The sequence below is a fragment of the Tiliqua scincoides genome, chromosome 2 (assembly GCF_035046505.1).
Source record: "Tiliqua scincoides isolate rTilSci1 chromosome 2, rTilSci1.hap2, whole genome shotgun sequence".
NCBI lineage: Eukaryota > Metazoa > Chordata > Lepidosauria > Squamata > Scincidae > Tiliqua > Tiliqua scincoides.
This window is the reverse complement of record NC_089822.1, coordinates 207771977-207796163: the sequence shown is the minus strand read 5'-3', so window position 1 is coordinate 207796163 and position 24187 is coordinate 207771977. Positions and strand designations below refer to the sequence as shown.

General features: G+C 44.5%; 2 protein-coding genes across 3 annotated transcripts in view; one reads left to right on the top strand and one right to left on the bottom strand.

The window, feature by feature from the left end:
* Positions 1–928, top strand: part of DNAH1 (dynein axonemal heavy chain 1) — a 148729-nt gene extending 147801 nt beyond the window's left edge. The window contains exon 78 of the mRNA XM_066617083.1: positions 799–928. Coding sequence (XP_066473180.1) covers positions 799–920 — 122 coding nt within the window. The 3' untranslated portion in view covers positions 921–928. The remainder of the gene's footprint in view (positions 1–798) is intronic.
* Positions 499–23953, bottom strand: BAP1 (BRCA1 associated deubiquitinase 1). Of its 2 annotated transcripts, none has more exons than XM_066617085.1 (17): positions 23815–23953; positions 20537–20566; positions 20400–20454; positions 19220–19352; positions 17644–17763; positions 16723–16784; positions 16493–16635; positions 15601–15679; positions 15149–15272; positions 14187–14295; positions 13592–13776; positions 11792–11919; positions 8429–8901; positions 7368–7528; positions 5899–5991; positions 5371–5443; positions 499–3660 (listed from the first exon to the last, which is right to left on the bottom strand). In XM_066617085.1, the coding sequence occupies exons 1-17, from the start codon at positions 23849–23851 to the stop codon at positions 3527–3529; spliced, it is 2139 nt and encodes a 712-aa protein (XP_066473182.1). In that variant the 5' UTR covers positions 23852–23953; the 3' UTR covers positions 499–3526. The 2 variants fall into 2 exon arrangements, with proteins under 2 accessions (XP_066473182.1, XP_066473181.1); XM_066617084.1 differs by having other exon boundaries at positions 500–3660; positions 14187–14334.
* Between the last annotated feature and the right edge of the window lie 234 nt (positions 23954–24187).

The window sequence follows — 24187 nt, the reverse complement described above, 5'->3', positions numbered from 1 at the left end:
TTCTTCATTTTGAAAGCTAGTGTTGGGATCTAGAAAAAGCACATCCTCTCCCCTTAAAGCAAAGGAACACAGAACACTACTTACAGCTGGGCAAGTGTACACTTGTGGTTTCACATGCTCAAGGCAGAGAGTACTCATGCACTTCCCCTCCCTTCCCCAAATTCTGCAGGTGGTTTCAGCAAGTTAAACTAATTCACATGCTCTTGCTAGGCATGGGGAGGGAGAATGAGGCATGCAGGGCACTGACTCTCTACTACTGTCTTTTTTAAGTCCCCCTTCTGCTTTCAGAATGTCATTGCCTCTATAAGGGGTAGAATGTTTAATACAAATCTGAAATTTTGAAAAGCAAAATTCTGCAGCCAGCACCACTTTCTCTGCATTTAACACGTTTTTCACAGAATACATACAGCCCCAGGTAGGCAGCCTAAACTAGGATTACTGAGACCATAGTTATGATCTGTTTTGTACAGAGTTATGTGCACTACTGACCCAAGCAGCTATTTTCCCCCCCACTATATAAAGGACTAAAACCAGAAACAGGCTGTTTGCTGTTTACAATCACTCTACCCACTGTTTGTGTTCATGTTATGGAGTGATCAAGCATTTTACTTGCAAACTGAGAAGAGTCAAGGCCAAAGAGTGCTGCAATCAGTATTGTTACATGACTAAACACAGACTCAATTCAGCTTTCTGCACTTCTCATATTTTGAAAACACTGAAATTTGTGAAAAAAAATAAAACATTTTCTCCCCCCCCCTATCACACAGACTAGAACTATTCTCATTTTACTCGTTCTAGGGACATTATCAACAACAGGTCATTCTACTAACTACGTGATTGCTGTAGAAATCCCCAGCAACAAGTCTCAGAGGCACTGGATCAAACGCGGTGTTGCCTTGATCTGTGCCTTGGACTTCTAGCCCTTGATTCAGTGGACTCAAAGCATTCAACCTATAAGAACTGGAGTTCTTTTACTGCTCTACAACACTGGACTTGCTGAATTCTCAGTTGCATGAAACAAAGGGCCATCAGGGTGCTACCCCTAAGACTGGAAAAAGGATGTCTTCCCATTTAGTTTTATAAAGCTAACAGTTTAATAAAGTCAATTGTCTTTTTTAGTTTCATAAGTGACTGTATGGGTTAATGGGCATTCTTAACAGATCCTATTGATTGCAATAGAAGGAAGGCAGAAGCCAGTTAGGGCTGCATAAAATTAAGAGCTTGGGCAATGAAGATACCAGGGGAGCACTGGCTCTGTGTTCTTGGCAACCCACTCATAGCAAGATACACTGTTCTGTACTAATTAAGTCCCCAAAGAATTTAAGAGTAATCCCAAATCTGAGATGAAACAGTGTAACTGCTGTTATTTCACCTTATAAAGAAAGGTGGTGCCAATTGTCACCTGATGCGCATTACTCATCAACTATACTACATGCTTCCAAGTTTCTTGCTGCTAGGTTTTCAGGTACTCTATGCAGAAATCCAGATCACAGCGTAACTATTCAGTTGCATAACTTCAATTAATGGGATCTACAAGGGTAACTGGTATACATTTTATTTTTGATCCCGAAGTGATATATACAGCATTTGAAATTGATAAACCAAGGGACAGATGATTCTGTCAATATATAAAAAAGAATTCTACAGTTAGCATCTATACATATTTGCAGAGGAAGCAAATGTAGTTCTGCTTTCAGCGGCATTACAGTCTCCTCACGAACCACTGTTCTCTCTCTGCAGCCCGACATTGTCTTTGGAATTCCACTACTAAATATTTTTATGCTAGTAGATGTTCTCCCATTTGAGTACAAAATAAAAACTTTATGCGTGTTTGTTGAGTAAAAGCAGGGACAGGGTAGGTTGGGAAAGGCAGGAGAGATTATTCCGATTTCAAAGACATTGGTGCCCTATGGCCATTGGCTACTATAATTAGAACTTGCATTGTGCATCCTGCCATTTTAACATGCTCAAAATGCTGTTATATTAATCATATTCCAAGTATATAATTTCAGAATGTGGTCCATTTTTGCAAGACTCAACACAAGGAAAGGGAGTAGAGGGCACAAGAGAGCTGTGGTGACAGCAGAGTTGCCATGTTGGCAATTTAAAGCTGATCTTACTTTTCAGCAGGAGAAACAGAGAGCACTTTTGAGCACCAGAGGCAATGAGCACCTAGGTCAGTATAGTGAAGGTGCCTGATTGTAACATGCAAGAGAGTGGGAGCTCATCAGCCCACAGTGGACATGGTTGACCCGACAACAGTCACACCCTTGAGGCTAAGTGTATCACCCCCCAAATTTAGTAACTGCCGCATCAATCACCACAGCAAGAGATTTATAGATTAAATCAACTATTGGCCAATTTTTCAATCATGTGCAAGTGTGAAAAAAAATCCCAACATTTTATTTAGGTTGTTTATACACTGCTTTTCAGCAAGAAAAAAATTCTGAAAAAGTGACTGTTACGTGAATCTCATGCCGCTTCTCCAGCCATGTATAGTTGTTTCTCAGCATTGTCTGCCTTCCCCCCCCCCAATGATTTTATGTAACATAATTTAAACAAAAGCAACTGACTTGAAAAGAGAACCTGAGGTTAGAACTTACCGACCTCAAGATCAGGACTGTGTCACCCTCTCAACTAATTTTACCATTTGTATCATTTCATTTCTGCAGTCCCTCCATTGCACAACACAATACCAGAAAGTAGCACTTGCATTGCTAGGCCTATGCAACTGGAATTACAGGCAACACTGTTACTTTGTACACAAGCACCCCTAAATGGAAATCCCCCTCCCTCCCGTCGCAACAGCAGACGGCAGCACCTGGAAAAAACAGGACCAATACTGAACTTGAAACCAATCTGCAAAGGAGGAATGACGGAGCAGCTGGACTTAACAGCAGACTCCGTCCGAGCCAATGCATAGAATAGCCGACTCCTGAAATAAGGAGGGACAAGGACCACCTGTACTCATTACAATGATGGCAACATGGCTCAGAACAAAAATATACATTTTAATACAGGAAACAGAAATTAACCTCCCTGCAAAGTGCAGAGCCAAAAGCACTTATGAACTCAATTACCACTCTGGGAAAACTGAACCCAAACACTGCACTAACTGCAGGTGCACTGGCCCTTCCAGAGCATAGCAGAGGGTTGGCTTATCCCTTTCTTAGCAGTGTCCATACAGAACAGCACAGGTTACTGCAAGACATACTGATGGCTTCAGGACACCAAGTAGCAGATTGAAAAGTGTCGCATCGCTATGTCCCTCAACTGAGTCTAGGCTTCCAAAACATATATGCTGGAATGTCCCCATGGAAACCATTACTGAGCAAACATTTAAAGCCCAGTTGAACAAAGGTGGATTGATGTGTAACTTTACACTAACACTGATGACTTGAGCAAAGGAGTTTGTGGCAAAGCTTTACTCCTCACCATTGCCTGGCTGGTACAAAAGTGCCAGGAACCTGTACGAGACAGGCAAAGACACAAGCAGCACAGACAAAGCACTGTCCACAGGCTGAGACTACTGGCGCTTGGCTTTATATGGCCGGGAACGTTTCCGTCGGTCAGGTTTCCGTTGCTTGTGGAGACGCCCAATACTGACCCCTTGTCGTCTACGTACAGAGATGTTTTGCTCTACGAGGCTAGCCAGCATTCCTGTAGGAAGACAGATTGCACAGTTGGTTCAAGAGCAACAAGGATCTCTTCCTTCTCCACTTCAACATTACAATACCAATGCCAGAGAAGGTAGCAATGCTAGTCTGTGACAAGTACAAAAAGAAACCTTGTGGCAGCTTAGAGATGAACAGGTTTATAGTGCCACAAACTTTCCTGAACTAGAGCTTTCATAATTCTAGACCAAGATAACATCAGCCACAGAAGAAACAGGATGGTCTTGACAGTGCCACAAGAAGGCTTTTTGTTTCACCAAATGCACAATGTCTATAAGAAGTCACTGACTGAGTCTTGGGGGAAAAAAAGGCTCTGGGGAGTCCAAACTCTTTCTCCAAAGTAAAAGTGTAGACCAAGATAAAGTGTCGGAGAATGCCTTTATCTTACCCCAGCAATAACCAAAGAGAGCAGACTACTGAGCCCTGAATAGTAGGAGTCTGATAGCAACTGCCATCTCCACACAGGAGATAAGGCAACAGGAATATCTTCCAGCAACCTTTCAGTATATCCATTTACTTTTTTTTAAGAACCTGGATGCCAGACAAGCATCCCTATCCATTTGAAGGGTATCCATTTGAAGGGTATCCATTTGCCAAGAGTGAGCAAACTATCTTCATCGTTTGTGCACCTCAACCCCAATATGATTGGCAAAAAAACAGGCTAATTGCAATGCCCCACTAAGATAATGCTGCTTAGGCAGTATCTCAAACTGAGGTGCCAGGACCTGCCTCTTTCCCCCATCCTGCAGCTGCTATTCAAGATGCCCTCCCTCCACCTCCCTCAGAAGCCTGCCAATCAGGATGAGATGCTCTGGATCAGTTGCTTCTCCAAGACAAAGTCAGGTTTCTCAAACTCTGAATGAAGCAGGACTGAGCTCCTCATAGGCAGACAGGGCTAGAGCTTGGGGGGAGGAAGTCCTCTGCACAACCAGAGACGAAGTTTGCTAGTCTAACATTGCCCTGCCTGTTGGAGCAAGTGGGAGGAAAAACTTGCTCCAGGGTACAATACTTGGTGATCTTCCTTATAGATGAATTCTCTGCCATCCTTTTAATGCATTTTTAGCCTTTTCACCTCAACACAGCCTCCTGGTCTGGATTGGGTATCTATTTCAAGGGCTTCCTTAGGGATATGCTGTCTTGACTGGCTCACTGTTTTGATCATCTTAATAGTTTACAGACCATTTCTCAAGGCACTTCAGGAACCATGACTGAAAAAGGTCGCAACTGTAGACACAAAGCTGTAACTGAATTTAACAGCTGAAATTCAAGCAGCAAAGCATTTTCAAGCAATGAACAGTTTCTCCTGTGGGGAATCTATCATACAGCTATTACAAGCAAGTCATTCTACCTGCACAAAACCCCCTCCTGCGTGCTAGATCAAAAAGACTTTCCATTACTGTTCTCTATTCAGAAAAAAATGCACACATTCATTTTCAGCAACACCCAAAGACTGTAACTAATTTTACTTCTTTAAAAAAAGAATGGAATCTTATATTATAAAGTAATTACGAGTCCAATCCAAACAGATGCTGATTTCAATAAGACTAAAATAACTTCTGAGCACATATTTTCAAGATCTCAGGGTTGATAAGAATTGGAAGCATTTGTTTAGCTTTTTGTTTGTACCCACTCACAATCTACTTCACCCATTATTGGCCCACCTAAATTTTTTTTTTTTACTCAACAAGCATCATACCTTCTTGTGCCAGCATGGAGATAAAGGTGCAAATGAATTCATCATAATTGTGTGTTCTTCTCTGATCATCAATCTAAAGGGACAAAAAAGGGCAAGAGGTATATCTATTCAGCAGTTGAGTTCCAGCGGGTTAGAGGACAAAGATAGCCAACATTAACAATCCTTTGGTTGACTAGAAAGAATAAAGCCAATTCAGTCTACACCAGTGCCTACTAAGCAGGCACGATGGCAAAGCCCCAAGTCCTTCATGCATAACAGATAAGACACTGTGGAATTTCCATCTTCAATCAAGAGAGAGAGCACAAATGATGTACTTATTCAGATTTAACAAGGCTTAAAAAAGAATATGAAGCTAGCATGACTTGAGAGGCCTCTGGGATACTTAAAATGTCCATCTTCAGAGTGGAAGAATCAGCAGAAGTATTAGAGGCCAAATAATTGCTCCTGTTTGGTCCAAAGAACAATCACTCCCAAATTACCTGCAAAGCCCTCACAGATGCCTTCCTATGCCACACCCCACTAACGTACCTTAAACTTTTTCCTTTTCTCGACTTCTTCCTTCAAACAGGCCTCATAGTTCGCAATTTCAGCCTCCACACATTTCAGCAGCGCCAGCAGCTCCTGCCAGAGCCAAACAGAGACAACATGAGCGCTCCCAATCCCCAAGGACGACCCTCACTAGTAGAGACAGACGGACAAGCAACAGGCAATGACACTGCTGGAATGGATATCACAGCACAAGTTTGAAGCACCATGTAGATCTTATTAAAGCTTCAGCACGAGCATAGCCCATCCTGTGACTAATCAAGTGGAAAAATGGTTCTCATAGTCCCAAAAGCACTGCAGGATTAAGAGAAACTGCCAGGGCAGAAAGTAGTGTTAGCAAGTAGGGTAAAAAATGTTCATTAGATCAACTCCTCTCTCCCTGCCCCCCCCCCCGCCACTGTTAAGCTTGAAAGTTTAGCCTTAATTAAGCTCATGGACACTGCACTGTTTCAGTGCATTTTGTGTCTGTTCATTACATCATGCAGATTGCATATTTCTATGGTGGGCAACTAGCAGAGTCGAGTTAATTTAAAAACCAAGCTTCACCCAATGATTACACTGAGGTTTGACTTCACTCCAATTATGGATCATGTGATATATGAAGGCACTGTTAATACAAAGTATAGTGCTAATTGGAAAGTGGTTTTGATCCATTATATGTGAATAATCAGTAGTATTGAGTCCAATGATAATTCCACAATAACCATTACACATAAGCGACAATGCAAAACATATTTTTTCCCTTCACTTACTAACTAGGATACATTTTTCAGTTTGTTTATAAAAAATATACAAACAGTTTCATGATGCTATTTAAAGTAACTACAGACACAGGAGTGGCTGCATACTTAAGCACATTAACACACATGCCCCTAAAGTCCCACTGCTGCTTCCATCAATGGTGTACTATCATCTAAGATCAAACTAGATTCAGGTGTCCATTCATGTGCCCACCTACTACCCACAGACTGCATGCATAGGTCGTATTCAAATTAGTGTCTCCAGTTTGTGCTGATCTCTTCAAATATGTACCTCCAGTTGTAGGTAACCTCTTCAATGGTTCCCCATGTTTCTGATTCAGTGCACATGCATTTCATTAAGAGTACAGGAAACTGCAACCTGAGAACATCCTTAGGAACCACAATATCTGTGTTCCAGTGAAATTAGAGACACCTCAACTCTCTGGCCACAGGTATGGGCTAACTTTGGCAGGAAGAATCATTCTTCTTTCTCAGTTGCCCTGCGCCTCCAGTGGATTGAAGAATCAAATGCCAGGGCAAGACTCCCATCAATAATCCTAGTGTTATGTTCTCATGAGCCAGCCTCAGCCCTCTTCTCAGACTGATGCACTGGAGTTTAAGTAAGAGGCTCAAACCAAAAGGTCAGCTATCACACATTCAAGGCACAAATGCTGAGGTGGGGCAGGGAATGCGGGGAAGAGAAATACTAACCTTAGGAGAATACTTTTCCCCACAAGGTTGATCACTAGAGTGGCCAGGTCCAGCCTTCTCCTTGCTGTCATTTGGTTCACTTGAATCTCTCTCTTCTAGTTTGACAGTGGACTGGACTTCTTCACTTGATTTGCTAGAAGGAGGGGAGCCTTTCCCACCATCTAATATCAGTGCAGAAAGTGACAAAAAAGGAAAACATTAACACCAAGAGATGCATCCATATAATCACCCACAAACAGTTTGAGTACATTTGTACCGTTTAAACTCATTCAGAAAATGGAGTACATAATGACCACCCCACCCCCGAAAGACTACATATGCAAACCAAGGCCAAACTCTTACCACTGAAAAAATGAGCCCCAAACCCACACCAAGCAGGTACCCAACAATGAAAACAAGCAGAGAGCTCATGTTTCAAGGTTGCACTCAAATGAATATAACTCTAGATACTTCTGCAGATCCTACAAATATGGACACATCTCACTTCTACAATGTTCACGTGTGCCTTAAGAACAGGAGCACATAATTCTGTTTCATTTCCCTGTAATCCCAGAGTTTACTGGTTCTGCTTTGAACAGTACAAGAAGTCACTCTCAGTGATGGACAAAGCTACACCTTGGGAAGGGAAGGCCCAATGTATGCAATGTTCTCACCAACAAGCACTGCATAAGTTACTTTATTATTTCTGTCCACAAAAATATTACATTTGCTCTTTTGTCATTTGGCCTCTTCTCTCAAACTGAATGGCACAGGACTTAAAAGCATGTATACTAATCACCAGTTACTGAGTGCATGACCCTGCCAGCGGTATATTAGAAATGCTTACCTTACTAGCATTGGGTTTATGCAAGACATTTAAATCCATGCCAAAGAGTTTTTTGTTCCAATTCACACACTGTCACTGTCACAACTAACTGGAAACAGCTGGCGATTTTCTCACTGTGCCGCCAGGACTGTCTGCTAGAGGCCCCTGGTCAGCCCATAGTTAACGAAGCCAACATTATCACATAGTGGGCAGCTTCCAGGGTTGCAGTGGCCATGGCCTCTCTCCTGAGCCTTACCTGCGATACTCATAGGGCAGAAAACTCCATCCTCTGTGAGGTGCAGCAAGCCTGTGCTGATGATGGGCCCCAAATCCCTCACAGCCCGATTGTAGCGCATACAGTCCACACGCATCAGGCTGTCCTCCTCTCCAAACAGCACCTTCGAGATATGCGAGGTAACAGGGCTGGAGGGACGGGTAGGGTTAGCTGAGCGGATGGGTGAGCGGAGTGGGGAATTGAAAGCACTCCCAATCTCGGAGGCAGTGTCCGTGCTCTCGTTGCTGGGCGTAGGAGATGGCTGAGAATGGGCCACGACAGCAACTGCGGTGCCTCCGCTACTGGTCTTGATAGACAAAGGAATGGAAAGGTCTTTCTGGGTTTCTTTGAGTTTCTCAGCCAGGACATTGATGGTGTTGGGCTGGAGAACGGAGAGCTGACCATCTGCACTCCCCACCAGGTGCTCCTGAGCTACCTGCCCCTTCCTCTTGTATCTGTTCAAAATCAGGGAAGAGAAGAGAAAGATCAGGCAGAAAGAAAATGGAAGCAACAAAACCTCAGGCATCAGTGGGTAAATTCAAAACATCATTAGAACTCAAACTTTAAAAATTTTAAAATACATATATTTGCATAAATCTGTAAAAATAAGAGTACTTTTCTAAAATCATAGGATATTCTTTTAGGATGTCTTAAGTTATCAGGAGATCCTTGGCCATTCTTCTTGTTGTAACCAGCACAAGAAGAAAATTTCTCTCCTAAAGCCTCAAAACCTCAGTTGAAGTTACTAACTGGTCCTTCCCCTTGTATGCCGTACCTCAATAACAGTGCCATATATTCAGAAAGGATCAAGTAATAGTCCTCTTGGCTAATGTTTGCCTAGCCTGCCAATGAGAAGATAAATAAAATAAACATAGATTTCTGTTTAAAGCTATCCATTCCAATAGCTTAGAGATGGGCTTGATAAGATCAAGAAGGTCCCACATGTCACACAACCTTTGCTAACTATGTCAAAGGACATCCAATTAGGATCCCTCCCTCAACTGACCTTTCACAAGGAACATATGCATAGGTCAAAATCAAATATCCCAGAACTCATTTTTTAAAAAGAGAAACCCGCGAGTGAAGCAGTTAGCCATCTGGATGGTGAGTGAGGGAAAGGGGAGATAAAAGGAGACTTAGAGATGGCAGAGAAATTGAATGAGTTTTGCATCTGTCTTCACAGCAGAAGACCTCGGGCAGATACCGCCTGACCAAGGAATTAAGTCAGATAGAGGTTAAAAGAGACGATGTTTCAGACCTCATTGATAAATTAAAGATCAATAAGTCACCGGGCCCTGATGGCATCCACCCAAGAGTTATTAAGGAATTGAAGAATGAAGTTGCAGATCTCTTGACTAGAATATGCAACTTGTCCCTCAAAACGGCCATGGTGCCGGAGGATTGGAGGATAGCAAAAGTCATGCCGATTTTTAAAAAGGGAAGGAGAGGGGATCAAGGTAATTATAGGCCAGTCAGCCTAACATTTATTCCAGGTAAGATGGTGGAATGCCTCATCAAAGATAGAATCTCAAAACGCATAGACGAACAGGCCTTGCTGAGGGAGAATCAGTATGGCTTCTGTAAGGGTAAGTCTTGCCTCACTAACCATTTAGACTTCTTTGAAAAGGTCAACAGGCATGTGGATGCGGGAGAACCCGTGGACATTGTATATCTGGACTTTCAGAAGGCGTTCGACACGGTCCCTCACCAAAGGCTACTGAAAAAACTCCACAGTCAGGGAATTAGAGGACAGGTCCTCTCATGGATTGAGAACTGGTTGGAGGCCAGGAAACAGAGAATGGGTGTCAATGGGCAATTCTCACAGTGGAGAGAGGTGAAAAGTGGTGTGCCCCAAGGATCTGTCCTAGGACCGGTGCTTTGCAGCCTCTTCATAAATGACCTGGAGACAGGGTTGAGCAGTGAGGTGGCTAAGTTTGCAGACAACATTAACTTTTCCGAGTGGTGAAGACCAGAAGTGATTGTGAGGAGCTCTGGAAGGATCTCTCCAAACTGGCAGAATGGGCAGCAAAATGGCAGATGCATTTCAATGTAAGTAAGTGTAAAGTCATGCACATTGGGGCAAAAAATCAAAACTTCACATATAGGCTAATGGGTTCTGAGCTGTCTGTGACAGATCAGGAGAGAGATCTTGGGGTGGTGGTGGACAGGTCAATGAAAGTGTCGACCCAATGTTCGGCAGCAGTGAAGAAGGCCAATTCTATGCTTGGGGTCATTAGAAAAGGTATTGAGAACAAAACTGCTAATATTATAAATGCCGTTGTACAAATCAGTGGTAAGGCCACACCTGGAGTATTGCGTCCAGTTCTGGTTGCCACATATCAAAAAGGACACAGTGGAAATGGAAAGGTGTAAAAGAGAGAGACTAAGATGATTACTGGTCTGGGGCACCTTCCTTATGAGGAAAGGAAGTTTGGGCCTCTTCAGCCTAGAAAAGAGAGGCTGCGCATCCCTTCAGCTTGCGCATCCCTGGGTGTTCAATTCCAGAACCCCCCACGGTTACCTGAAACCGTGAATGCCTGCCTCCACCCTCTGGAGACCAGAGAAGTTTTGCTCTACTTGCCTCCAGAGGGTTCTCTAAGCCCAGCAGAGGCTGTAGATATCCGACCATGGCCTCTGCCGGGCTCATATTGACATAGTAGAAATGGAAAAGGTGCAAAAGAGAGCAACTAAGATGATTACTGGGCTGGGGCATCTTCCTTATGAGAAAAGGCTACGGCGTTTGGGCCTCTTCAGCCTAGAAAAGAGGCGCCTGAGGGGGGACATGATTGAGACATACAAAATTATGCATGGGAAGGATAAAGTGGATTGAGAGATGCTCTTTACTCTCTCACCTAACACCAGAACCAGGGGACATTCACTAAAACTGACTGTTGGAAGGGTTAGGACTGACAAAAGAAAATATTTCTTTACTCAGCGTGTGGTTGGTCTGTGAAACTCCTTGCCACAGGATGTGGTGACGGCATCTGGCCTAGATGCCTTCAAAAGGGGATTGGACAAGTTTCTGGAGGAAAAATCCATTACAGGTTACAAGCCATGATGTGCATGTACAACCTCCTGATTTTAGAAATGGGCTATGTCAGATGCAAGGGAGGGCACCAGGATGCTGGTCTCTTGTTACCTGGTGTGCTCCCTGGGTCATTTGGTGCGGCCGCTGTGGGATACAGGAAGCTGGACTAGATGGGCCTATGGCCTGATCCAGTGGGGCTGTTCTTATGGTCATGCTTTTTGCACTGAAGAGCACCAATGAGTTGGGCTATTCTCTGTCTACATAGAAACAAGGCGAGAATAAGCCACAGTTGAGACCTGTCATCCAAAAGCCATTACCTCATGGCAGGATTAGCACTGCAAACTTCTTCCTCATCCTCATCATCATAATCATCCTCATCATCCGAGTACTGCTGAAGCTGCCGCACCGGGACCCGGCCCACTCCAGCTGCAAGGTCCTCTTCCTCCTGCAACACAAAGCACATGGCTGCCTACAGAACATGCTCTAGAAATTGTATCACAGAGATCTGCAGTCCTTCAAAATCCATCTTTCAACAACAGTGCTCAGCAAAGAAATCCCTGTGAATGCAACATCATCTGAGCACTGACTAGTGGTGCTTGCTTCTCCCCACCCCATCTGGGGGTTTGTCCAATGAGGGCAACTTGGCGTCATTTGAGGCGGGTCACGAAATCTCCTACATCTCCAAGATGCCTTTCCTGGAAATCTGCACTGCAAGAAGCTCCAAACAGCAGTTTCTTTTATTCGGAACATGTTATGATTGCCAGTTGTTCACCTGTTTTTGGTCCCCCTGAGTTTTAAACAGAGTTGCACTGCATAGGTATACGTTGTCTCCCTGGCTCCGTGGCAAGTTTGCCTCCTGCCAATAACCTTAGGTCTTGTCTCCTCCTTGTGCTACACCCCTCTTGTTCATTGATCTTCCCCACTCGCTTCTCCTGCCGTTTTCTTCTAAAGTCACCTCCTCCAGTCCCCCATGTCTCCTGGCCCCATGCCTCAGCCTTGCTCCTCCTCCAGTCCTCCAGCACTTTGTTTCAACTCTCCCCATTGCAAACTTCCTCTTTCCCTTTGTTGGCCTCTTGTCCTCTCCCTTGTCTATCAGTCTCCTCCTCCTGCCCGTGTGTTCCCTTTTGCCTTAGTTCTTCATCTTACAACTGTCTCCATTTCTGTCCAGTTTGTTCTCTCTGTCCTCTGCTATCTCAGATAGCCAAGCTCGCCCCTCCCAATCTCCTCTCCTCTCCCAATCTCTTCCTCAAGCTTCTGCCACCTTCTCCCGCCTTCCTTTTCCTCCCTGCTCTCTCCTACTTCTCTTTCTTCCATCTTTCAGCTCCCACCTCCCCTTTCACTTTTCCCGATCTTCTTTTACCTCCCTTGCCCATTTGTCACATGAGAGCCAGTGCCACACTCTTGGACCTGCCATGGACGGGGCAGCAAAGACTACACTAGCCTTTCAAGGAACAAGCATCTATGTTTCTGCTCAAGTGATTCACGGGGTTCAACACAAAAGCAATACTAAAACCAAAGGAGAGGGATATTGTCTCCCCAGTCCCCTGTGAGAAGTATCTTGGTAGTTATGCTGACCAGTATTTTGTTTTGAGTATTTCTAGGCTCTCCTTAACAGCCTGAACTGAAATCATCCTTACTAAAGAAACAAAGGATTATTAAAACTATACTTCCATATTTTGCTAGCAATCAAAATCCACTTCATTATAGCAATGAGCCATATGGATTCTGGTATCGAAGCAGCTTAGCATGAGAAGCACACATTGACATAGTATGCTTTGCCACCAGACACTCAGAAGTAGATGACTTTTTTATTATTTTTTCCACAGAATCAGATGCAAATGTTTTCTGTACTCTTTACAAAAAGATCAGTTTTTGCCTTGCAGATTTAGCATTCAATAATAGTTGTGTAAATCGGAATTTACACAATTCATTCCATTTCTAGAAACTAGATGTTTATGCCCCGGACGCAAAAGCAGTAATGCACAATACCTTCCCTATTGAGAAAAGCAACTGTTTCCTCTGTAGGGGCAGAACTCACATTACATTCTGGACTGCACAGTTCAAGCAGTTTGTACCCTGCTACATGGAACAGCCACATTACTCAACACCTCACTTACCTGCATGGGTGACTTAGCATAGTTGTGGTTATCCAAGAAAGCTGGCAGTCTTGGCACAATGGAACTGGGATTAGCCAGTGCTCCATTGATACTACTGACAGGTGGTTTAGCACCCAACTTGGACTTGCTTGGAAGACTCTGCACTGAGGCAGGTTGATCCTGGCCTGTGGAATCTACAGTACTCTCTGCAAAGAACAATTGTTATATTCAACAGGCAGCTCCTTCAACTGTAGAGGCTATTTTGTTAAGTCAGTGTTTACTTCTCCAGAAGAAATGAGGCATTGTCACAGACACCTCACTGGACACTGCTTCTAGAACTCCATACACATAACGTAGTAAAGGCAAACAGGAGCATTTACTTTAGTGACATGTGCCTATAGTTTGCAAATTTGCTTGCATACAAAAACAGACCATGTAATTCATTTTAGCAATAAATCTAAGCCTTCAGTTGCAACAGGCAATTCTTAACAAGTCACTTCTTTATTGAATTCTGAACCCAATAATTTGTTTACTCTGCAGTTTGCCTCTGCTGCATCCTAAACAGCAACACTGCCTGTGTTTTCCCACCTTAATAGGCTGTAAATGAGTCCCATACCTGCCTGTGAACTCTCAGGGACCAGCTGCACTCTCCCCAGTTCCAGGACAGCAGGGGTTTTGCTATTGGCAGACTTGGGCTCCTCAGACGTCTGGGACTCCTGGGATTTCTGGGTATGAACAAGCTCTGGTTGAGTCACTCGGATTAGCTTATGAGGAGAAAGCAAAAGTGAAGCTGAATATTTAAAATGAAAAAGCAACTGTGAAATGGAAAGCAGTGAAGTTCTTTACACTTACAAGCTTCCACTAACAAATTGAAAAAGACTGGTTTCCTTTTAGGTTACAGAGTGCTACAGTAGCATATCAATTACATTACTTCCTATTGCTATTATGTTAATACAATAAGTTGCTCAAGCAACTGCTTTTAGAAGACTCCTAACTGTGAAGACATGTGCTAGGGAATCCACCCACTCCATCACATGAATTTATCTAGCTACTAGTTCTTGGGTTCTCTTCTACAGAATTCTCTTGGAATACAGTTGCTGCTGCCTGAAAAATGCTTCAAGAAACTAAACCAACTAATCGGGTTTTCAGAGATTTTTATTCCTCAGATCACCTGTACATGCACTGCACCTTAAAGTGTTAACACCATTTCTAAAGAAGTGGCCCCAGCAGACTGGCATTAGACTTTCTAGCAGCTGTAAACCATGGAATGAATAGTTTCTGGCCCAGCAAATGAGGTGGGTCTGCTAGGCAATTGAATAATGCTGCTGTTTCGCTTGCTCCATCTGGGTGCAGCCTAAATGCTCCAACAGAAGAACACAGTATCTGAAGGCCAAAGACAAAAAATGTGCTGTCAAGTTCTGTCTGCAGAAGTAGCCAAAGAATTTCTTCCAAGGTTAACCACAACCTGCAGAACAGAACAGTTAAGTGCTGAGAGCACACACACCACTTCTTTCTATAGCCAGATGCAATCTAAACAAATGGGAACATCCAGACATTGGCCTTATTCTACTCCCTTACCTGCTGCAAAGCTTCCAAGACAGTTTGCCTGTTCATCTTTAGGATGTGCAGCTTGGATTCATATTTCACCCTCCTGTCAGGCACTACTGCCATCAAGTTAAAGCGGATGTCATGATAAGGCTCCCTGTAGAAAATACACGCCAGGTGTAAATACCCCCATCCTAAAGACTTTCCCTGTGCCACCACACTGTCATTCCCAGACTGGCATAACATGACAATCTGTGGCACAGGGCTGATGAACCTGCGTACATCTTTCACTGCTGGTTCTTGTGCAGGTACAACAAGTCTTAGGACCAGATGTTAAGCCTCTGTAGAAATGCAACCACCGCTATTATACTAAAGAAGAAAAGGATCTACAGAATATTAAATCTCAAGGAAACGCTTTGCCTCTTTTCAAGTACACCTCCATGCCAATTGCACCATGTTTTCACCAGAATTAGCTAGGCACATACCCTGCTGTGGCAAGTCCAATTCTCTCCATGATAACTCTCCTGGCTTTGTCTGTCCACTCCTCATCTTCTGCCCAAGGACCTGAAAAAAAGCAAGACAGAAAATATGGAGATATACAGAAAAATAGTCCTTGCTGAAAGCTTAACAGTGCAATCCTATGCATGATTACTTGGAAGTAAGTCACAGTCTTGGGGTATGGGGCTTACTGTCAGGAAATTGTGTATAGGATTGCAGCCTAATTCACTAATGGGGCTTGAACTGCAGCTGTGCAAATACAATGGAGAGTGTAAAGGCAATAACACAGAGGTTAAGCACATGCCACCTACTAGAAAGCCCATTATATACTATACAACTATTTGGAACAGGATACCCTGAGCTGCTCACAGGGTCCGTAGGTAGATTCTGAACTAAGTGTGCCACTTGCAAGATCAACTCATATAAGGTATGGAAATCAACCATACATACAACCTCGCATTCCCAACCAACACTTTCCAAATGCTGCCCTATGAACCTCTGGGGAGATAAGGACTGACTGCTGCTAATGCAAAGGGGTAAAATGTGTTAACTGGAGCAAAATTTGGTGTGTGACAAGCAGTGAGCCATTAACAATTCCAAGTAGTTTTCGTTTTTTAAGAAGAACACTGGTTGCAACTACAAGACAACAGGCAACCGTCACAGCAAAGTAAGAATACTGCTGAGAAACACAAGATAACCTCTTGATAAACAAGATCAGGATTGTGACATGCTTTGCACATTGCTAATACCTTTGGAAACAGGAAAAAGAAAAAGTTCTTCCTTTATATACTCTAAGGTGGAAGAGAAAGACGTGGAAACCAGGCACAGAAGATCATCTGTGCTTTGGACAAGCTAAAGCACAGTGGAGATGTCCCTTACCATGGTCAATGGGATAAACCTTCAGACCATCCAGTTCAAAGAGCCGTCCCTTGATAGGAACATAGCTAACAAAGTGAAATGCCTCCATGGTCCGCACAGCGCTGATCCCATTCTGCTTTTCTGGCAAGTGTCGGGGCTCCGGCCTGAAAATGAGAATAAGTCTACAAAGAGACAGAACAGATGCAGCATACTTTGCCCAGCAAACAGCATTCTGCCACCATCCCACTTACCTAGCATGGCTGTTATGCGCCTTAGCCAGTTCTGGGGCATTTCCAATGGCATAGCCTTTGCTCTGAAAATGTGAGAATGCAAGAGGAAGGGAAAATTTGGTAAAACACACATATGGATGTATTTCCACCATTCCTCCCGCTCCCCAAAGGACATCTCTCTTCCTTTTCAGAAGGCCAAAAAAAAGGCCTTAGTATAGTCTACACCGGGGTGCCCAAACCCCGGCCCTGGGGCCACTTGCGGCCCTCGAGGCCACTCAATGCAGCCCTCAGGGAGCCCCCAGTCTCCAATGAGCCTCTGGCCCTCTGGAGCTTTGTTGGAGCCCACACTGTCCCGACGCAACTGCTCTCAGAGTGAGGGCAACTGTTTGACCTCTCATATTAGCTGTGGGATGAGGGCTCCCTCCACTGCTTGACGTCTGTGATGCAGTAGTGGCAGCAAAGGAAAGGCCAGCCTTGCTTTGTGAAAGGCCTTTTATAGGCCTTGAGCTATTGCAAGACCTTCATTCATTCATGTAAGTTCATCTTTAATATATTCATTTATGTAAACTTATGTAAATTTATTCAAATTTTAAGTGTAAATTAATTCTTCCCCCCCCCCAGCCCCCAGCACAGTGTCAGAGAGAAGATGTGGCCCTCCTGCCAAAAACTTTGGACACCCCTGGTCTACACAGTGGCACAGCTAGGGCACCACTGCACTTAACCAAGAGGATTGCTGTCACAGAGATACGTAAAGTTTATCTCCAAACCATGAGTATAGAAGTTTGCTTAAAGATCACCACCAAAGTTTCATCCAATAACCTAGAGACAGCAGATTCCCTTAAAGAAGATGCCGTTATGAAAGCAGATTTGACAATCACACTTTAAGATCTTTAGCCTACAACAGCCTCAGTATGTTCCCACCAGCACACTGCTGCGCCATACCTCTGGACTAAACCCTTTGGTGAACTCCTTCATTCGACTCAGAGTTGGCCCCAGGTCCACACTGCTGCAATTCAGGAGGACACTCAACAAGGCATGTGTAGCACAAGAATTGGGAATCAGCTAAAGAAAACACAGCATATTTACATACAATATGAAAATCGGCCCAGCAGTCAACCAGGCTAGCCAGAGGCTATCCCATGGGAGGAAAATGCAAGTCTAGGCTTCCAAGCTACATTTTTTTCTTTTTTCCCTAAGCACCCACTGCCTGCCTCCCTCCCTTAAAACTCTCCTTTTTAAGCAGAAAGTCACCTTTCCACAAGTGACTGCGTATTCAGATTAGGTCAATTTTTTATTAGCTTGCTGACTTCTACCACTGTAGAACCTGTGCTTTTTCTCTGCTTAACATGTTTGACTCTAGTTACAGTATAGTACAGTGATTTTCAAAGTTTCAAATCTCATGGCACACTGGCAAGGTACTAAAATGGCCAAGGCACACCATCAGGTTTTTGACCATTGACAAGGCACACTGTGCTGCCAATGTGGGGCTCACATCCCCAATGGCCCTGCTAATAAATGACCCTCTCCTAAATTCCTGCGGCACACCTGGGGACCATTCACGGCACACCAGTGTGCCACACGCAGTGGTTGAAAATGGCTGGTATAGTATTTTACAGCATGTTCCCTGCTATAGATACAAATGCTGCAGAGGAATAGGCAGCTGCATTCACATTTAAATGGTAAAAGTGAAAAGCATCTTTTCATCAGCTCCACAAACTGTCCTGCTTTCTCATGAGCTGAATTATTTGAAAGATACTTCTTTGAATAACTAAATGCTTTCTAATTTTATCTCCCTGTGTGCTCTTCATTCATCATGCGACATGACTGCTGGTGGAAATGGGAAGAAAATTCAGTGGGTGTAGTATTCATCCTCAGTTGACATGCAAAGTAATGGTTCTCATGGAAAACTTACTCTTTGAAAATAGTGCAATGCTGTCATTCTAATGGTCTTTGTTGGTTGATCTTTGCAGGGCTGATGGGTTCAAGGGACTTGTAGCAGGGAACTGAACTCTATAGCCTTTTGTTTCCTTTTATTTCTATGGATGCCATCTCTGACCATTACTGAGCAGCATGAACAGATGTTAAAAACAGGCCATGGGGATGGATGACTCACTCAAAGCCAGCTGCAAGAGCAGTAAACCGAATGCACTGGAGAAGGAGCTCCCCTATGACTATGAAGATGCTCTGGTCTTTACCTAAACTCCGATATGAAAAGTGCTGGAGCTCAAGTTTGCCTAGTGTCATGTCCTCTACCCAAGAAGGCTATGGCCCTTATTCCAAATACACTGAAGGTGATTGCAATTACTTAATGATTATACAAAGGCACTCTCCATATGCTTAAAAGTAGTCTTCTTTAACAATACACATATTGCACAACTGAGTCTAGGGATTGATTTTCAATACTATCAGCTAACATTAAACCCTGGCTCTATCCCACTGGAGACACCCTTCTTTCTTTATCCGTATCTGGGTTCCCTTATGGGGAGAAAGGCAAGATAAAAATATGGTAAATTAATACCTGATGAGCAAAGAACATGTTATTGACAATGTCATCATCAATGACTGATGTCTCATCAACCAGCGTAGAAACTTTCCGTCGAGAACGGCGTTCTTCAATCCATTTGAAGAGGAAGATGAATCCATAGACTGGCCTGGAGAAGGGGATGGAGATCTCAGTGTAATGTTTGCAGCTGCATCAGTTTGGAAGCACAGCAATATCTCCCATAACGAGGGGAAATATTCCCAGAAAGTTGTGCTCTATGTGAAATGGTGCTAGAGGAGACATCATTAAAGCAAGAAACTGGTGCTAATTGGTGTGGCGATTCCCATAACGCACTGGCTACAGCAGCTATCAGTAACACTAGGACAAAGAGCATTATAACGTAACAGTGCTAAAAGGGAGCAACATTATGGGAAACTTCCTTACCAACACATTACAACTTCCTTACCAATACTCAGACAGTAACCAAACATATTATCTGCAATTTAATGTGCAACAAATATTTCACTCACTATCTCTGTGGTGCTCTATTTTGCAGTATACAAGGTTTTGAGTGTAGCCTAGGCCAGCGGTTCTCAGACTCTCAGGGAGTAAAAAAGGCCTTGCACAAAGCAAGGCCAGCCTTTCCTTTGTTGCTGCTGCTGCATCACATTCATGAAACAGCAAGCAACGCAGGGAGCCCTCTGTTCGCAGTTCACGCGAGAGGTTGAACAGTCATCCTCATGCTGAGAGCAGTCGTGTCAGACCAGTGCAAGCTCCAGCAAGCCTCTGGAGGGCTAGAGGCTTATTGGAGACTGGGGGCTCCCTGTGGGCCTGATTGGGAGTCCCTGAGGGCAGCAAATGGCCCCCATGTTGGGGCTTGGGACACCCCTGGGCTAGGGCATTGTGATGCCCTGGTTTGAGAACCACTGGCCTAGGCTATAGTGACCTGAGTGTAACAGGAGTAGATCTTTATTCCATCATTACATATTTCTCCTAATTGTTATAAAGAATTCTCATAATTCTCTTGGGAATGGTCGCATTGTGTAATTGGTTCTACTATGGTTCATAGTCATCCAGCCTATAAGGTTCATGTCACTTTATATCAGCCAGACCTGGAATATTCACATTAACTTCAGTAACATGATTATTCACAAATATCAGGACTAGTCAAACATCACAAGAATAATTATTTTTATCATCAACATAACTAACTCACCCTTGGCATTTGCTCTGTAGATCATAGATTTCTTCAACTTGAACCCCCTTAACACCTACAAAAAGATATGGTAGGAGTTAGCATGTGGGACGTTCTGCAGAAGGAGAAACAGATTTACAGATTACTTCTATACTCACCAAAATCCTCTACTAAGAGTGTGAACAGCCCTGCAAAGGAACATGAGACAGATTATTACCTGCTGAACAGAACATGTATTCTGCAGAAAACACCTTTTGCCAGCGATTTCAGTCCAGTAGATTCATTGCAAGTGTTAAACACACAATTAAGATATAAAATTCTGCAGCCAGAGAAAAGTGTTGGATACCTTCACGCAGAATTCAGATGTGTACTACCTCAATTAACTGAACAATCAGGGTCAGTTTACAACACAGGCAATAAAAGGAGTTGCCTGGGCTGAAATAGTTCAGGAAGCTGCACCACACACCCATCCACTTTTCTTACAAATGCTTGCTATTCTTTTTGTCTTTTTCTTTAGTCTTAATGCAGTGCCCTGGGGGCTTAATGCAACCCCTGGGGGCTGGGGATAAGAATAGGCCCTCAGTTTGGCTGTACTTGTCGTAAGAGGCGACTAAACAGCCACCGGGTAGATGGGACTCGTCAGCCTGGGAAGGCAGCTCATCTGAGAGAAGGAAAACTCTGATCCCAAACCTCCACTGCCTTGTAGCTACATCCAGTTATGGAAAAGGCTTCAGGAGTCAACCTCGAGGCAAAATCCGGAGCCGGAGTCCCTGAGGCAGTTCATGGCTGAACACAGTCACGTTCTGGCAACTCCTGCAACGCCGCTGGAACCAACCGTATTGGCCTCTGCCTTTCCATTGGAACATTTCAGCCATGTGGAGAGGGGGGATTTGCTGCATGGGGAACAGCCTATCCTCCATACCTACTTTACCCAGGCTTCGCGCACTGGAGAGGACACTCTGTTCCAGAACCACCATTCAGAGCATGACACCATAGTCTTCCAAGACTGAAGGATGCCAACAAAAAAAAATGCAGTGCATGTGTGTTACTGTGCTATTATTACCCATCATCCAGCAGTAATAGTAGCACAAGTTTTGCTGTAGATTCCACAAGTTTTGTGGTAGATTCAATCCCATAATCTGTGGCCAGGCACAATCAATAAGGGACAAGGCAGGCAGTTGACCTCACATGTCAATCACCCATGAGCTCAGCAGAGAATCCTGAGAAATGATTTAGCTAAATCCTAGAGTCAGCAGCGTGTGCACCTTCAGAGAATGAGCACAAGGAAGCAGAAGTGGTTGACCTTGGAAGAAACACGTGTCCCTCTCCCTCTGAATCGGCATAATAAGTGAGCTAAGAGAGGATCAGGATAGAAAGAACATGGCAAAAGTTATCTGAAGCAAGCAAGCAAGATGAAGCCATCAGGCTCAGCCACAAGCACACTCTGAACTTCAAACATTGTCCATTTGGGATGCATGTGGAGGAGCTGGCTTGGGGCAGTCTGAAGTGCATGAGTAGGAAGGGTGGCCTATAAAATCTCACCCCTTTCTCTGTCAGTCATTGAACTGGGGCAGACAGCATGTATGGAGGATCCTTTCTCTGAAAGAATATATGTGTGCACACATACATTAGAGTGGTAACTGAATCTCCCTGGGCTTCCAACATTACAGAAAGTGAGAAAAAAATAAGTCTTCCCACCACCACCATTGTACAGCCCAATCCTAACGGTATTTATCCAGAATCAAATTCCACTAACTCCAGTGGCTTTTATTTTTAGTTATACATACCAAGGACTGAAGCCTTGTGGATAATTAGGGTAAATACATCTCCCATTTTTCCTGGGAATTGAAGTATATGGAAAGAGGCAGACTCTTCTAAAGTGTCTCACCTCAGGATTATTATTATTAGGGAAAATGGGCTCCAAGTAGCTCTTGGTTGAAAGTTGAGATGAGGGACAGATATTAAACGGCGTGCTAATTGTGTGCAGACTTAAAGATTCTCCTAATTTGGTGAGGTGTAAGTCATGCGACTTGAAGTCCCACCATGGAAGACAAGCAGAATACAAATGTGAATAATATTTGCGTACGTCAGTATTTTTTTAATGGAAAGTGCCTGTTATAGCAAGAGCAGCGCCAATTCTCTGTATTGTAGCTGTCCACATTTTCAAAGTAATATCCTGCACACTGACATGGCGTTTCCCAAAACATTTTGGCATTCAATGCGTTTCTGACCCCCAGTTTCAAAAGTTCACATGAAATGTCTGGAGTCTTCACATGAAGCATCTGAAACCATGTGTCACTTGGTTCCACTCCACTAAAATTGAGTGTTGGAAGAGTTAGGACAGACAAAAGAAAATATTTCTTTACTCAGCGTGTGGTTGGTCTGTGGAATGCCTTGCCACAGGATGTGGTGACGGCATCTGGCCTGGATGCCTTTAAAAGGGGATTGGACAAGTTTCTGGAGGAAAAATTCATTACGGATTACAAGCCATGATGTGTATGTGCAACCTCATGATTCTAGAAACGGGCTATGTCAGATGCAAGGGAGGGCACTGGGATGCAAGTCTCTTGTGGTCTTGAGTGCTCCCTGGGCATTTGGTGGGCCGCTGTGAGATACAGGAAGCTAGACTAGATGGGCCTGTGGCCTGATTCAGTGGGACTGTTCTTATGTTCACCTCTTACCTCTTCCACTTCTACCACCTCTTCTGTCCACCTAAGCGCCTTACTGATGTTTGTCACGTCACATCTGGCCTCCCAACCCAGAAGTAACTGGCGATGATCTCATTGCGGCTTACTTCTGGTGGTCCTGAATAGGTGGACCATGTGAAGTGGAGGGCAAGCCTTGAAAAACACTGGCCTAGTTCGCACATGCCTGCTGGGCCCCTAAAGACCTGGCCTGATCCAGTGGGGCTGTTCTTATGTTCATTTATGAATTATGACATGGGGGGGGGTTCGTGGTAGGATAAACACAAGGGAATAAAATGCTGTCACAGTGAGGACAAAGGACTCTGGCATCTGATGAGTAATAAACATGAACATGAATCAGTGTGAACCTGAAAATCAAAGTCTCCAAAGCCAGAACCAGCAGACACCATGCAGGACTTGTTGCCCATGGCAACACTTGGGTTACCAAGAGAGCTCCTGCCGCAGACAACTGGCAGGCATCACAGCAGCTCTTCCCCAGCTTTCTGCCCACAAGCCCTTAAGGGGGGGCCCTTCCTCAGAGGTGCCTGACCACACTCCAGTGGACCCCCAAAGCCAGCCCTGCTAACTTATGGCTGGAATCCCAAAACTGTCCCCTCCCCCCAGTTCACCTGTCCGGGGGGGGGGAGCCAGCCTCCCCCACAAGCCTGCAGACCTCAGGGTCTCCACCTCCACCACCCCCTCCTCACGGCCCTGGCCCCGGCCCCCCGCAACTGCCCAGCGCTCTCACTCACCGGGGTCGCTCTCCAGCTCCAGCCAGCCCTTATTCATCTTCCCCCGGGTCAGGGCTCAGCGCCATGACCGGCCCCGGGACCCCTCAGCCACCCACTGCAAAGCCCAAGCTGCAGGACATCCGCCCCCGCCCACCGCTCAGACTCACAGCGCCGCCTAGTTTCTACGTCATATCCGCGCGACCCCTTAGTGCTTGAACAAAGACCGTCAAATCCGACGCGTGCGCACTTGGACGGAAAGGCCGAAAGAAAAGTCGCGGGCGCGCGAGAAAAGTCGCGGCAGACCGGATGGATGCTTCAGGAACTTCCGGCACTTTCTGCTCTGTGCTTGACCACCTCGTTCTCTTGGGGCGGGGCTTAAGGGCGTTCTGTATCT